At 38.4% G+C, this 17125-nt stretch overlaps 1 protein-coding gene and 1 non-coding gene across 2 annotated transcripts; one reads left to right on the top strand and one right to left on the bottom strand.

The window, feature by feature from the left end:
* Positions 1-2132: 2132 nt before the first annotated feature.
* Positions 2133-6012, bottom strand: LOC145766287 (solute carrier family 25 member 36-A-like). Its single transcript, XM_082577962.1, has 7 exons — positions 5680-6012; positions 4909-5139; positions 4444-4695; positions 3946-4093; positions 3515-3650; positions 3219-3355; positions 2133-2689 (listed from the first exon to the last, which is right to left on the bottom strand). Exons 1-7 carry the CDS (start codon positions 5949-5951, stop codon positions 2630-2632), a joined length of 1236 nt encoding a protein of 411 aa, XP_082434088.1. The 5' UTR covers positions 5952-6012; the 3' UTR covers positions 2133-2629.
* A 5301-nt stretch (positions 6013-11313) lies between these two features.
* On the top strand, positions 11314-11420 carry LOC145767735 (U6 spliceosomal RNA). Its single transcript, XR_014288885.1, has one exon. It is a non-coding gene; the product is annotated as a U6 spliceosomal RNA (small nuclear RNA).
* The last annotated feature ends 5705 nt before the right edge of the window (positions 11421-17125 follow it).

Below are 17125 nucleotides of genomic sequence, written 5' to 3'. Positions count from 1 at the left end.
AATATTTTGTTGTGCTGTAATCACAGCCCTAATTAAACTGTGAGTGCTGATGTAATGCTAAGCAGCGTTTGCATTTCTAAGTTAAGCCATTGATCAGCAATCCGCTGCGTCAAAAGAATTAAGTTGAACATAGCCAACATCATGAACATAGCATTTGAACACAGCCAACAAACACTATGTTGGCAACATAGCCTTAACATTAAAAAATCTAACTCATTTATATGATTTTTTAGTTGGGAAACCAAACCTTTGTGCGATGTCCTTTAAATTTTCAAACGACGCACCAGTGCGTTGCGACATACAGTTTGAGAATCATTGTAATACAAAAATAAAGTACAACCAATTTTTAAATTCCGTAATTTATCACTCATGCTGCAAGCTCGGAAACTTTCACCGACTCCTTGAAATCGTTTCCGATCGAGTCGTCGGTTGAGCGCAACCGATTTTTCTTGTTTATGCACAACCTTTCTTTGGATTCTCGATCATTTAAAAAAAAAAATTTTAATTTCATGATGAGATTATAAAAGTTATGCTGTATTTGTATCTTACTTAATTGCCACAAGGGTATTGTGCATAAAACAAGTAAAATACTAGCCTCTTACAACTTCAATTATTGTTTCGGAAATGTCGTTTCCACAGCGCATGCGCGGCCACCGAGGCGGTCTTTGATTAACCTGATATGGAACGCCTCAAGAAATCCTGGTTATGCTTAGTTTGTTCTTTACTTGCAGATTGAATAAAATTATTGTTAAGATGTTATTGTTATATCATAGCTAAAGGGATTTATTATTTTATCATTATATAATACAGTAGGCTAGGGCTAGGCTACTGTTGTTAAATTTATTGGTTTGTACACAGCAAATCTACTGTCGAAAAAGATATGATGGGTTTTCTTGTAGAGTTTAGGCTACGGTACTAAATGTTATGGTTTTGAACTAATTTTACATGAGAGCCTTTGGTTGGTGAGGTTATTGTGCTATGACCGACATTTACAATTCACGTCTGTAGCAGATTAGACGGTATCTCTAGCCAGTTGTTGTATGTCTAACATGTTCAATAGATCTATATCGGTCATTGGTTAGTCAGTCGACTAACACTGAACTGATGCTATATCTAACTAGTTTGTGACGTCATAGTTATTTGTAACACAAGAGGAAGACATGCTACGTCTGCTGACGTTTAATTAGTGTTTGCTGGCTGGGTTATATAACTTATAACCAGAACAAAGATTTTTCAGCAGGGTTTCTTGTCTAACATGGCATCATCGATGCATTGTTAGCATTCTTTGCAAATAATCGCTTGGAAACAGGCGGTTTGAAACAATGAGGTACGGCAGTTAGAAAGAAAATTTTAGAGGGAAAAACGTTTTAATATTTAAGATAAAGAGTTGGTTTGACAATACAGCTACTGCTGCAGCCAAACATTTATGAAACGTCATTCAACATGTATATTACAATGTCATCAAAACATTGCAACAGCATTCAAAACTCATTTTTGGGAGAATTGCTTCCCCAAGCCTCTTCTGGCTAAGTCCCTGGTTTGAAATGGTGTCTGGATTAGTTTATGAAGAGTACAATCCACACTCCCTCCTTGAATTGATGAAATTTACTACTTCCTCATCAAAACTTCGCTAGCGGAAGTTTGAGATGTCGAAATTTTCCTTGTCATGCGATAATTTACCGTCGTTGAGAAGGACGGCAACTCACGTATGAATCATGATCGTCACGTGCATAGTTGTTATAACTTGCACGTATTTACCACTCAGTGACAACGCTTCATTGACGCCACATACAATATCACGACCGAAAAGGTCAGAAGCCATTATTTGGTTCAACTAAAAAATAAATTTCTCAGAAAGCTATGTGTAATTGTGTATGAGTAAAAGGTCGCGACTCGTGAGCCAGTTTCAAGTTACTTTTTATCCAGCAAAATCAACTGCATTCTTTTGAAATTTGTTTTTGGAAAAATTATTACTTCAGTGGCTAACAGACAACACCGTAGGATTGTTAACCGTCTACCTTCCAACCTATGCACTGCAACGAAAAGTTAATTCACCTGTTTGAGGAGGGAGCCATAAAAGCCCTTTCAATATAACAAATTCTCTGTTTTTGTTGAATCGACTGCAACAGACATTGAAAACGAAACACTTTTATTTGAACAGCAAAGGATGCAACAAAAATTGCATATTGCAAGTTGAAACAAACACACATGGACAGATCATATGCAAATATGCTGAATCCATTGAATCTGCAAAACCCAACAATTGAGAAGCGGTGGTAGGCGAAGGCGACCGAAGGAAGACGAACAGTTCCATTTGACAAGTTAACTTTCAAAGCTAGGGATTGAACTTCTCTTTTATGTCAAAAGCAAGGTATTTGTATCAAATATGTGGTCAATTGAGGTATGGCTGCTCCTTCTGAACGCACGCCTTCTTCTGTTTGGCACAAAAGTGGGTGTGGTTCTTTTGAGATGAAGCGTGAATATTTAAACGCAAAAACAATACAATTGAACACTAAATGCCAGGGGTAGTCATTGAGGTAAACTTTATGTTTCTGTCAGCATCTCTTCTTGTGGGCGCCTCATTGCAGAAGGCCTACACCTTGAGTACATGCAAAGTCGTCCGTCTTTTTCATCGAACCAAATACACAACTCCTTCATATACTCCCATCAATATCGCCATGTTGGGGACCTGTGGGACGGTTAGAAAATAGTTTCATGAAGCGAAGTGTCGTTTGAGGTAAGAAAGACTGGCATAATGACATTAACTGTGTGCATGCCACTCACGGGCGGGTCCAGCAAGTAGCCTGGGGAAGGAGGGGGGGGGGGGGCAAATTCAACGCAACATGTCTAGATTAATTCGACTTTACACCTTAAATAAAGTTAACAATCTTTATTATATAAGGGGCGGATCGCCCGCTTGGATCCGCCACTGGTGCCACTCATTCATGTTAATGAACCCACTGTAAGCTACTAACATTCACAGCCGCAAAAACGTCAATTATATTTTAGCTTCAAGATTTAATTTATTTTAACTAAGATTAGTTTTAAGAGTTTCTTTCAACGCTCTCCAGTCAGCAAGTCAGTCCGTTTTTGTGTTGGTTCAACCTACGTATACGTTGAATTAATGAAAGAGATGGTTTGGTGGCTTGGGTGTTGGATAAGCAGCAGTAAGTAATCGTTCTCTTCCTAAGGACAGCAACTACAGAAAAGCTTTTTACCTGACGTATTAACTGGGCTGGAAGGCCCCCATACAAGCCCCTCAATCCTTCTTTAGCAGAAATGCATCTGACCGTTTGGAAGAAACCGTTGTACTTTCGCTTTACAGGCTCTTCACGTAACCTTGTCCGTACAACTTCTGCACAACAACAATAAAAACTTAATAGCCATACAAATCATACATTATTGTAAAATGAACATAAATTTTTATCATACAGATGTTTTACACAGCATATGGACAGATGGCTATCCAAGCACGTGCAAGATGAAACAGACAGGACTACAGAGGCAAACATACCGTGAGGATAGGCAACGCACGTGGCAGCACATTTCGATACTGATGATATAACCATCAACCCAGGAAGCTCCCAGAATGTTCCCATGGATACAGTCGTGTCCCTAGGATCCAGATGATGCTTTTGGATGTACAGTGTCTAAAGAGAAAGCTAGTTAGAAAATCGCATTGCTTATGACATGATGTGGCCACATTTTAAAACAATGTTGATGAAAAATATACTTCCATAAAATCCTTTTCCCATGCACAAAGATGATAACTTGAAATTGAGATTTTTTTTCCACAGCACCTGCTGGGTTGTGACTTGTGACATATTTTGCGTCAAGGTGCGATGTTGTTGTATTATACTTGAAGTAATAAGCGTAACGAGAATATCACGCTAAAACAAGAAGGTGACAGCAAAGTTGTTTTCTACAAGAAACCATCAACAATACCTTTAATTGTTCGTAAATAGTAAAGTAGATGACTGTTTCGACAATTCCAGCGTATGAAGCAGTAAGTCCTCTGTAAAATCCCTTCAAACCTTCTTTCTCCCACAGACGCCGCGCACATTCCGGCATGGAGAGTGAAGTTTTGTTCATTCTGCAATTAAATGTCTATTAATAATTTGAAGTTGAGCCATGAAACTTAGGCATTAACTTATCGAAATAGTAAAATAATATCACTTCAAGCTGCTGGAAAGTGAGACAATGACTGGGAGACTGTTTCATAACTTACTTCTTGCAGTTTTTGCCAAAAGTTTGCTTTCTAAGTATACTATAGTTCTAACTTCTAATGCTTTTTACACCATGACGTCAAATGTCTATATACATAAATAACAGATGAGCCCGATCGAGATGAAAATTTCTAAAAATGTCACCAACGTTCTGATACAACATGCAGTGACTTCTGTGAAAATGTTAACAAATTAAAAAGCTGAATTCGAATCGTACCTCCTGTGTAATTGCTGCTTCGTCTTGATGACCCATAAAGGACATGTGGCGGATGTGCAAATAAGCCCACCAAACACTGACGCAGTTATGTGGTTTGCACATGAACTTGAATGGAATCCAAAATCGCGATGCAAAGACTTTTTGGCGGCTTCATAAGCGTAAAAGAAAAGGGCCCGGGATGGCACAACGCCCATTAAACTTGGTCCTAAACCTTTGTAAAACGAACGTATGCCCTCCACATGCAAAATGTATCTGAAATGCACAATAATATCCATTTTAAAGGTGACTTACACATCTAAAAAGTTACACACAAGGTGTCATGAACTGTTTTAAAAAAAAAACATCCTCCATAATTTGAGGCGCAGTATTTTTCCAGAGCTGTCACGTGATGAGAAGCTTTGCATAGTTAAAGCTACTGAACTTCAGATAAGCTTCGAGTCAAGCTGCTATACTTCTGTACCTCACCTTCCATGTTGGAGTAAGGAATTGGGATAAGCAAACACTGATTGTGTTGCCACTGTGTAATGGGCACGAAGTGGGTTCTTGACGAACGTTTTTGCTAAATTGACGTTTTGTGACAACCGAACATTGCCTGACGTTCTGCCTGCCGATGACGTCACTTCTCCCGATGATTGTTGTCTCGTTTTGATGACGTCGATTGGACACGTCACCAAGGTAGACGCACAGCCAGCAATCCTGTTGCAAAGTAAATAAATACCGATATTGTTGCTATCGAAAATGGTAAGACATACAAAACTGAGCAAGATCAATGGGCTTAGCTTGGCTTAACATATTGTTTATTATTTTGTTTACGCGAAAAAGATACGGATATAACATAATAAAACAAACTTTCAAACGCTGTCAATAGAATAATGTTCATAATGTTCATAATAGAACATTATGTTCTCATTAGAAATAGTCTAATTTACATCTGCAATTTGCATATAAAAAAGAAAACCAACAAACGATAGTTCTGAACCAAGCAGCGATAACTCAACAACTGACACAAGAATAATAACCCTGCGAGAAACAGATCGCATGAGGTGCGAGATGCATGAAAATGGGCAGTTTAATGACTTTGCTGTGCATCTTATTTTCGCCTGTTTACAAATGAGTTTGAAACGTGGAAGACAGTCAACTTCTCTCTTGACTTGACCAACTGTTTGCTATCTTTTTGAATAGATTGTTAGAATGCATATCTTGTTTACAGAAACAAAAAAGTGTTAGCCTACTTACCCCCCAGCAAATAAGTGAAGAAAACTTCCTTTTTCAGGACTTTTTGTTTTCACTGCCGGTACTTCTCTTTGCGCGGGTAAAGTAGCCACTGCTGTTGCTGACCAACTGCTCCCATTTTTAACGCTTTCATATTGCTTATGTTCCGTACTCCATCGGCCATCAGTGGCGAAATTAACTCCATAACCATTTCCATAATCCTTGACATAGCGATGAATTGCTACTTCTTCGCCAGTCCACGAACTTTGGTTGGTTTTTCTCATAGAGTTATCCATCACTTGCAAACATTTATCTTCTACTTAAACACAAGCTTTCTGTTGACAAAAACAAACAGCAACTTAGAAAATCACTTAGAGTTAAGACTAAACAGCGGCCACAGTGTGTTGAAAGTGCAAAAGAAATCCAATAAAATGCAGGCGGAGGGTCAATTTGAAACTATAAACATTTATTGGATGATTTAAATTTTATAATTGTTTACATTGCTTTTACATAAAAGAAATGGAAGGTTAGATTTAAGAAAACCAACAAACGTCTTCCCCCACTCAATGCTTTTCTGATCTGCCTCACGCAAATTGTTGCAATCGACTTTTATGAAATACCAGTAAATTTCCACTGCAGAGCGCTGTACTTTTCCACTCCCACGGCACTGCGCTGATCACGCAGGCGACGCGTGATCAGGCCACGTGCTTTATTGTTCTCCTTGAAAAAAATAAATAAACCGGCTCTTGATCTTATCTGTCGCGTCGTAGTCTATTGGCGAGCCAATGAAATCTCGTTCCAGCCGGCGAGGTCAAAGTTCGTCGAATTATGGTCATTTTAACTGGTCGCTGCATTTTTGTTAAAATTTATTTTTATTTACGTCTTTGGTTGTAAAATAACGTCAACAAAAGGGTCTCCATTATTGCCAATTGTTCAAGTTCTTCTGCGCACACTGCCAGTATTAGCTTGATATTTTAGAGTAAAATTTCACACAAAATACTGTTACACAGCTTTGCTCAGAATCAGACACAATTCTATATTAACATTAGAATATTAGAGCAAACGCTTTATCGATTTTTTGCAAATAAAAGTTATAAAATGAAATTAAATATATAGGCTACGTACAAATGTATCAAACTTGATTTTTTGCAAAGCTAGTGAAATATTCCAAACAAAATACTTTAAAACAACATTTCACATTTTCACAAAATGTAATTTCGTTTTCTCCTAAATTTTTTTTTTTTCGATTCAAATTTTTTGTTAAAAATTTATTTATAAAAATAAAATTCGTCTTATGGGCAGTGGCGCCGGCAGGGGGGGGGGGGGCAGGCGGGGAAGCTGCCCCCCCAATGTTTTGGGCATCATCTTTTTAATTTTTTTTTTTTTATTAATACATATTAATATTATTTTTTTAATATTTGGATCCCAACCTCAAGTAAGTCAACTCAAGTTGCAAGGGGGGGAGGTGAAAGCTCTCTCTTTAAAAAAAAGTATGGAAAACCTTGATGACTAAATTGTACAGTAGATAAAAAGATTTTCTACAGAAACAAAGATATAGACTTTTTAAAGTTTTAACTAACGTCACATTGATGTAGAAAAATAACAACCTGTTAAAATTTTGATACCTCACACTCCCATGACTTCTTCCGCGCGCATTTTGGCATTAGTTGCTTGCAGTGATTCTTTCACTTAAACAAAACGTTTTGCTTCAGCGGTTTTGAGTTGTTCGATTCTTAAGTTGTAAAGGAGACTCAATTTCTCCAATATTCATACGACGTCATGAATGAAATTATATCTCAAATCGGCGTAATGACGTGCATCATCTAAACATTTTACCGAATAATAAATTAACAAATTCGATCGTCAAAAGTGGTTTGGTGGTGGTAAATATTACGTAATGAAAAAAATGTGATAAGGTTGGAAGACATTACGTCATGTATTTTCAATACAAATATGAAGTTTAAAATTTATTCTTTTGTTCATAGTCGTAATCCTCCTTCAAAGCGGTATTACAAAAAAATTTTCGATAAGGGGGGCATCAAGAATATGTCGACATGACTTTTAAGGTTTACGTCAGCTGCGGAGATCAGTAAAATATAAGGTTCTCATTATCGTGATTGTAAGCCGCGGGAAATTTTTTCTCTAAAAAACAGATTCCCGGGAAGCTAAACATTTTTTCCAGCCCTGGTAGAAAACAAGAGAAAATAAATAATATACCACTGTCTTGCACCAGTGGCGTAGCCAAGGGAGGGGGTTCGGGGGTTTCAACCTTTCAAATTGAATTTACGAATGTTAATACATTGTTTACAAGAAAAGTTTTAGCCTATGATGTAATTTTTCGTCAAACTGTGCAAGGATGCAAGCCATCTGCAACTGCTGAGATCGCTTGTTCGATCTAGATTAACATCTAAACAGCTATTCGTTATACAAAACTTGAATATATTAGAAATAGCCTAAAGTAACTTCATTGTCTCAAAGCTTTTTGTTTGACACTCATCAAGATGTATGACCTCTATGACGTTACATTTTCTAAACTTTGAGTTGACTTCAGAGCATAAAAGTTAGTGACTTACCGGAATAAGATCGTTTTTTGAATCAACTAAGGAGAAAATTGATAAATAATAAAACTGTAATAATCTCGCAAAAAAAAGCAATCAACCTATGTCTCTAAAACAAAGTTTGCCTAATTTTAAACCAAACTGCATTAAAAAAGCGAGTTTTGCCAATACCAAACATTCAAATATCTCAGTCTGGAATTAGCAACAAAAAAACATAGAGACTTAGCTTTATTTCCGAAAATGCCGAAGAAAACATGATCTTATCCTTTTGCTATGCCACCGGACAGCACCATTTTAAAAATATATTCATACCCACAATTTTGTTGAAAATGCTCTCAGAATGCACCAAATTGAAAGTAATTTTTCAAAATTTTCTGGGGGAGGCCCCCCAGACCCCCCGCCGCTAAGTGTCGCCTTCGGCGAACACGCCATCGGGCTTCGCCCCTTTTCAAAATTTTTGACTATACTACTGTCTTGCACTGTCAATATCTTGCCCCCCCAATGTTGAAGGTCTGGCGGCGCCACTGCTTATGGGCAACATTTCCACCTCACAATAAAGTGCGTGTGCAAAAAGAGTTAACTTGTATCATTGTATGGCAGCAACGCATTATAAAAGTAATGTAAGTTTATTTCCTACTTCCTGATTTTACATCAGTAACAATGCAACTTAAAACAACCATAAATACCATTACTGTGATACTTTAATAAATAATTATTTGATTGATTGAATCTTTATCCTCGGACTGGGGAAGCTTTTGCAGGCAGTTTAGTATACTTCTAGAGCAGGGGTTTTTTACCAGGGGCGCACGCACCACTAAGAGGTGCGAGACCTGTACCTAGACGGTGCGGGGATACTGAATTATCAAGGTTTGTTATAATATGACGTAAGAAGCAAAGTTTCAACAAAAATGTCGAACTAGACGTCTTTAGTTTTCAGCCAATCCTAGGAGGGGGTGCGAGAACTGGTTGGTAATTCACTAATTTCAAGGTGGTGCTGACAAGGCAAAAGGTTAAGAGCCACTGTTCTAGAGGCTTTGAATCACTGACGCAGGCCTGGTCACTGAGATTAACAGAGTGAAGTTTCCGGTTGTTGAAGTCTTGTTGCCGGGGAATTATTCAATCCTTCACGTGCGTTGCTCAAGCGCACGCCCAGAGAGTCGAACCAGCGCCGCTTGATCTTGAAGCTTCCTCGTACCAGAAGTCACGCGCTAACCAACTAAGCTATCGGGCTATAGTTTAATATTTGCAACTAATATGATGCTAACGCGTTACTTTTTAACAATATACAGTAGTTTAATATTTAGCTTAACAATTTTTTAACTTAATAACTTATTTCGGTATCAAGCACGTTTAAAGTTTATATTTTGTCGCTTCTACCGTTTTGTTGACCTTTGCTATGTTGACACGTAGCCGTAGGCTATTGTTTTTGCTGTGGTAGTCAAAAATAAAAAAAATAACTGAACTTTTAAATACACAATGCTGATGTTTCTTGGGTGAATTCTTATGTTGCGCTTTAAGTTTAAATCCTCGCCGTCGTTCGTATGAAGCAGAAAAAAAAGTGGGTTTCATGTCGTCTACCTCCGCGTGGTGAATCCTGGTAACTGGAAACTTTTTCAGGCTAATGACGACAACCAGAAGCAGAAACTGCAAAAATTGAAGGTCACAGTTTAAACCCTAAAGACCCACAAAAAGGTTCAGCTTTGGTTTAGGGTACTGTTTACTTATAGTCAGGGCCGTTGAGAAGATATTTTAGGACCGGAACCAATGAGATCTTTGGCCTCCAAGTGAGACATACCTCAAAGAAAACGCAATATACAAAGAATGCAAGGTGGTTTCTTCAAGTTCCTGGGCCCCTCGCAAAGATTCCTGGGCCCCTAAAATTATCCCGACACCGTGTCCAAAAGTACTTCCTGGACGCCTCCCGTCTACGCTACTGCTTATACTCGCTTCACAACTACCAACATTTATTTGAAACTATGCTTTTACCATTTTCCATCATATTTACGATGTAACAACATATTATTAGCATCATAGTAAATTAAATCATGTTTAAATCAAAGACTTATTCTCGCTTGTTTACTTAAAAAAGAACACAATATTGGAACAATTTGAACACCTTCGATGTGACCCGCCCTGGAGTCGAACGTAGGACCACTAATTGTTGCGCATGAAACTAGGAACTGGACGTATCTTTTGTTTTCGATCTGTTAGGAAATAATTTAATCTCCCTCTTAACAAAACGGTACTGCTATTTTGCATTCATCAAATGCTGGCATTTGCACAACAATCTAACCTCTTAGTGTAATTTTATTAGAATCGATGTCGCTATAGTAATAGCATCTTCAGCTAGCACATGTAAAAAAAACTTTGAAAAATACGTAAAACGAACAAATAAAGCAAACTCCGATATTATTAACACGCATAAAAATTCTATTTTAAATAGATGGTTACATAAAATTAAAATCAAAAGCTGCAAGCCTAAATCTGAAACTGGTGTTCTGCCACGATTTCCAACAATATATTGATACAAAATTCAAGAATACATGAACATTATCATCCATCAAGAAAATTACAACAGTTCAACAAGACAAATACAAAACGTGAACGAAAACAGGAGTCATAACTTGATTGAAATTGCCTCACGTCACACAGGTCCAGCGGAGAGCATGACATGTAGTGGTACAAAATGGGAAAGTACAGAATGTTTTAATTTGATTCCAAAATAAAACGTCATCATTAAATTTGTTATTAAAATCTTGCTTTGAATTATTTTTCATTTTATAGTAGGCCTAAACTCATTGACATGCTTTGCCATTTTATTTGTTTGCTGCAAGCTATATACTGATGAGGCCAAACTTGTGTGGAAGAAAGCTCTAATAGCGAAATCAATTTGAAATTTGCCAAGTTAGTGCGGCGCCCTCTACTTTTTTTTTATTATTTATTTATTTGATTTGATTTATTTAATTTCTGATTTGATGAAATTGAAAACAACAACGGGGTCTCCAGCAAAACTATGGAGATTGTTCAATGATGTGAGACGCAGATATCCGGTCACTGACAGCTGTTGACCTTGCGGCTGCTTTGGGCGAGAAAAAGCATAGTACTTGCTTCGGCAGTACATGTACTGGGATTGGAACGATACAGGGAAGATTAGCATGGCCCCTGCGCAAGGATGACACGCAGAATCGTGAAGCGTTCCATATTTAAAAAAAAAAGCATAACCGTTTGTATTTTTTTAAATTTTTAGTATGACCAGGCTTGGAATCGAAACCCATGCTTGCCGGAAGCAGACACTGATTGCAAATTTCGGCGTTGATTCGTTGAATTGATCAATCAGATCACCTCGGTTGAAAAAAGTAGTGATTCATATGCGCCACCACGCGGTTTCAAAATTGTATTGCTTGTCAAACTTAAAAAAATTTGGTTGGTTGGTTTTGAATCTTTATCCTCGGACTGACAAAGCCTTGAATGGTCATTTCTGGTAGTTTTGCATACTTGTAGAGTTTCTTGACGCAGTGCCGGATACTGAGATTGACAGAGTGAAGTTTTCCGATTGTTGAAGTGTTGTTGCTGGGAAATTAATCTATTCACTAGGTGCCGCTGAATGGAGAGCAGTCCTGAAATGCGTTGCTCAAGCGCACACCCCGAGAGTCGAACTCATAAGCCTTGACAGAAATAAAATACAGGAAAAAATAAAGGAAATAATAAAAATATATAATACAAGAAAAAAACAAATACCGCAAAATAAAAGCAACTGCAATTTCAAAGTGACAACAATTTAATAATAACAACTAATAATAACAACAACAACTTAATAAATAGGCTAAAGATTCAAAACCAAATCACTAACAAAAAACCTCGTTGAATACTGAATACTTTTATCTTGATTGTTAATTGATCCCCCCTTCTGGTTTGCTTGTTTTATCATTTTTGTATGGTAACTATAATGGGAAAAGTTTTGTCTGCAATAAGATTGTAATAATAAAAGGATACTGCAGATGTTGAAACGGTGTCAAAAATGAAATGATTTGCTGGACCAACGCGACAATCAACAGTCGAGAAAATGTAGATACACATCTTGACAACATAATACGAGAATGCACAATGTGGCAAGAACATAACTTAATCATCAAATCATTCCTTTTTTTTTCGCATCCCAGCTTACGCCCGAAGTTGAGATTTAGTAGACGGGAAAGCAAGAGAACCAATCTTTGTGTCCACCTTCAAGCATCCTCAAGTGTGTTAAAAACACATCCACATGCTTACATTGAACCAACGTAAAAAAGGTTGACTTTAAGATAGAAAGCAATACCATAACAACACTGAAAAGTTAAGTTACACATCGATGTTCAACTTGTTGGTTGCATAAATTTTGCTCAAAAACAACATTGCTTCTCAGACAGCAAATCGGTCGATTAGACGCATTTAGACGTTGAATCAATGTAAAAAACAATTGATTTGCTGTTTGGTTTGTGATGTGAAGTTGTATTGGAACTAGAAATTGTGACATAATAATTTGTTTGTTTATTACATCATGTTTTTCCGTCTATCGTTTTTAGGAAGTTGAGTGCAGCAAAGTCTGTGCGACGTCATAGAAGCATAAACAAGACCTGATATGATTCCACGATTAATTATTAGTTGTTCACCAGCTTCTCGCATATGGCAAACCCCTGTGCGTTGCAGGATCTGACTGTCACTTGGAGCGCCTTCAGATCAACCTCAGCACAATCTTTGTTGGCTTTGTTCCCGGTAAGGGGCCCGTTAAATTGGGTTCCATCCATCCACACAAACGTACCCTCTTCTTTTACGTCAGTCAATCCAATCCAATAAGTTTCAGTTCTTTCGAATATTTCAATAAGCGCTCTAAACATTGGAATTAAAATAGTTTCTGGAATAATTTGATATATTAAATTATCATTTTCCTTCAAAAACTCGTAGCCTGGACAGTGACAACTTCAAATCAGTCTTTTAGAATCAGACAAAACAAAATCGTTTCCGTCGCATATAGTAATGTCGATGTGATCTTCAATAAACATGGTGAAAATTTCTAAGGGAAAGCTGGGAAAAGGGACTCTTCCAGGGGTGGATCCAATAAGTAGTCTTAGGGGGACGATTTCAACAAAAACACAATCTTCTTCTTTTGTGTAAGACAGGATTGTGACATGTTGACAAGAGAGAACGGGTTGGACAGATCGATGCGGAGACAGGGTGTGAAGGCGATTGCGGCACTTGGAGATGAATCCGGCCACCCTCGATAACGGGGACATCACCGGATTAAAACTGGACTAGTACTACTACTACTACTACTACTACTACTGTCAACCTCCCCGTGGTCAGTCTAGGTAACTAAAAACAGGCCAATGGCAACAAACCGAGACACATCAGGATATCTCTGGGCGGTGAAAGAATAAACCCTTGGCCGAGAGAATTAAGAAAGAAAAACACAATGATATGTAGGTCATTCACCCAACCTTGCAACTACACCGTGAATAAAGTTACTTTTCTGTGTTTTAAAAGAGGCGATCGCCTCCTTTGCTCCCCCTGGATCTGCCACTGGCGATAGCAATGCCGATGTGATCTTTAATAAGCTTAGTGAAAAATTTTAAGGGTAGAGGGACTCTTCGGCGTTTCCATTGTTGTGCAGAGCCAAAGGCGTGATAAAAACTACAGTAAATGTTTACAATTAAAAAAGTATAAAACGTTTTGCAACGCGAACTGCTGCTTTCATTATGATGAAACACACAGGCTCCCGCTCTAAGCCAAAAGATCTTACTCGTATGTTTTCGAGGGTCGGGTTGGGAATCCAATGAGGTCAGCTCCACTTTCCTTACACGATGCTCTGCTTTCCTCCCAAGTATCGGCTACAGTCGTTGATTTGTACTGGTACCCGGTCTCGAGAAGGTGCCAACCAATGTCAACTGCGTGGAAAAGTAGTTAGATATGGCGCTGTATAAATGTTATCGTTATTATTCCATTGTTTATTTAAAGTCAGACTATTTAAAGTACCATAAAAACTGAGCTGCACATCGTAGGGTCGTTTCATCATCTTCTTACCAGGGACGCGAGGTTGATGTAGCCTAACACAGAAGTAGCCTATGACATATTTAGTTGATAGTTGAAACTGGATTGTGTTGCTCTATTTGCGGCTTTTATAATTAAACAAATATGAAGGAAACAAAATACCTGGAGGCTGAATCGACCCTCCTGTACGCGATGACGTTGATATTACTTCTGTCCCAATCAGTTCTTCGATTGTGGTGAGTGTAGCTTGCTCTGGTGAAAAGAATCGTTTATAACCATACAATTACACTGCTATGTTTAATTCTAACCAAATTTGTAATTCAACATTGCCTGATATATCAACTTGTTGAAATGTCATTAAATAGGTAGAGCCTGAGCCGCTGAGAGGATAATTTGGGCCGGTACCAATAAGATCTTCGAGCTCAAAATTAAGACACTTTTAAGAAAAAGTCTAACATCCAAGAAATACAATTTGGGCCCCTTTGGGCCGTTTCTGTGCCCCTTGAAGTTGTCATGGAGCCTTAAAATGATTTCTGGCTCAGGCAACCACTTGGCCCTCTCTGTCAATGCTAACGGATAGAGCACCTCATAACCTGAACTAATTTTGACACGCTACATAATTTGCAGCTTTTTATATACAGAAACGGTCGGAAAAGTTATTGCTACTTGGTCTTTCTGCTTGGGTTAGGCGGTTGGACGTGCGGAACAATATCATTACAGGCAACGACAGCAAACAATCAGGAGAAATAGTAATTGTAAACGAATGAGCGAGGAGAAATAATAATCAATGGTGTAAGCAAAAGAGCCAGAAGGTATATTTGGATCCTGGCCTGGAATGATTGTAGGGGCCCGAGACCCGTAACGTGGACGGGGCTGCTCAATTTCAGAAATAATGTTTGCTAATTATTATCCAACGGAAAAAAGAAAACGAGGCAGACCACCAAGACGATGGCATGACAACATCCAGGCATGGATCCAAATAGAGCTCCTGGCTCTTTTGTTTACACCGTTAGCTCAGTTGGTTACGCACCCGGCTCAAAATCACTCGGCGCTGGTTCGACTCTCGGGGTGTGCGCTTGAGCAACGCATTTCAGGACTGCTATTCATTCAGCGGCATCTAATGGATGGAATAATTCCCCGGCAACAACACTTCAACAATCGGAAACTTCCCTCTGCCAATCTCAATAACCGGCCCTGCGTCAAGATCCTCTACCAGTATGCGAAACTACCAGGAATAACCTATCAAAGGTTTATCAGTCCGACGATAAAGATTCTAAACCACACCAAACCACCACTGATTTGGTGACACTGGGCGAGCTAAAAACCGCGACTCATGGAGGCAGACAACCCATGTTGATGGGCAGTCTGCTTCAAGTGGAGATGGCGATTGAATTTATATTGTATCGTTGTTTTTTTTTTTTTTCCTAATTACAACTTGGTAGGTTTCTTGATGTAGATTTTTTGAAAATCAAGAACACTTCACCTATTTCTTCATGTTAGACTCAACTTTACTAAAAATTTTTTGATCAACCAACCTGTAGTTGTTTGGATAGATTCTTTTCTCGCAGAAGTTGAAGCTTCTTTCGTTTCATTCAGTTCCTTAATTGAGCTTGTGGTTCTCTCTGTTGAAATAGGGGAAATATTTTACTATTCAAACGGCTTATGAAGCAAAAATTCTGTTTTGCAATAGAAGTTTTTAAATAAAAAATTCATATAACAAGCATTACTTTCTTGATGCTTATGTTGTGTGATAATCGTAGCCTTCTGTTGTATACTACACTACCTTGCAGAGGACAGCCTTGATTGAAAGAAGTTTCATTTGGAACAATGCATTAAAAAATGTACAGTAGTTTGAAACGAAATTAAAACCGACACAAATTGCATCCAAACGATGTCTCTGTTTGATCCACTGCTGGCCCAGCCAGCAAAATCCACCTAGGGTTTCAGTGGCGTAGCCAAGGGGGGGGGGGGTTTTGGGGGTTACAACCCCCCCTTTGGCAAGCGTGTGACGTCACGATATTGAGAATGATGTTTTCAGTCAAAAAAAAAAATTGCCTAATTTTAAACAAAATTGCATTAAAAGAGCGAGTTTTGCCAATACCAAACATTCAAACATCTCAGCCAGGAATTAGCAACAAGAAAACACAGAGACTTAGCTTTATTTCCGAAAAATGCCGAAGAAAACATGATCATATCCTTTTGCTATGCTACCGGACAGCACCATTTTACAGGAATATTCATACCCACATTTTTGTTGAAAATGCTCTCAGAATGCACCAAATTCAAAGTAATTTTTCAAAATTTTCTGGGGGAGGCCCCCCAGACCCCCCGCCGCTGGGTGGCTAAAACCCCCCCCTTTCAAAATTCCTGGCTACGCTACTGTAGGGTTTTGTTGTCAGGGGTACTGTATGCTTTCAGGGACGGGGAGCATGCACCCGCTGTGCAATTGTCTGTCTGGTTAACATTGAGTGCAACCAGAAACGCATGACAATGAGATAAAAGATACAGCGCAACGTGACAGTCAAAGCAATTGCGTCACAATGTATGCAGTTATGTTGCAACAAAAGGGAAGCTTATACCGCAAAGGTAGTTTGTAGAGAGGTTATGCAGGTGACTGAAAAGGTCAAAGGTCAAACATAGGTTACCGCTTACACCCGGCCAAGTTGGCAAAATCTGTCTTTTTACATTAAACAACAAATTTACAAAAAAGACATAATTATATTTCTCGCTCTGGGAGAGAAGATATAAAAGGTTGGCGTGAAAAAGTTGCAACTCAGCTACATTATCGCAATGTACTATTTGTCGAGAAGGAAGCTATGAAACAATAGCAAATATGTAGAACCCTTGTTTTCGAAACCACGATAAAGTTTTAGGCACAATTACCGGCTGTT

The sequence above is a fragment of the Aplidium turbinatum genome, chromosome 3 (assembly GCF_918807975.1).
Source record: "Aplidium turbinatum chromosome 3, kaAplTurb1.1, whole genome shotgun sequence".
Classification (NCBI taxonomy): domain Eukaryota; kingdom Metazoa; phylum Chordata; class Ascidiacea; order Aplousobranchia; family Polyclinidae; genus Aplidium; species Aplidium turbinatum.
Note: the sequence above shows the minus strand (reverse complement) of the source record. Positions and strands in the feature narration are given on the sequence as shown.

Excerpts from the sequence above, each read along its gene's own strand:
- LOC145766287 (XM_082577962.1), bottom strand. The coding sequence starts at position 5,951 with ATGGATAACTCTATGAGAAAAACCAACCAAAGTTCGTGGACTGGCGAA. Across the intron at positions 5,140-5,679 it reads CTTCACTTATTTGCTGGGGG|GATTGCTGGCTGTGCGTCTA; the intron begins GTAAGTAGGCTA and ends ACTTTGCAACAG. Across the intron at positions 4,696-4,908 it reads TCCTTACTCCAACATGGAAG|ATACATTTTGCATGTGGAGG; the intron begins GTGAGGTACAGA and ends TGTGCATTTCAG.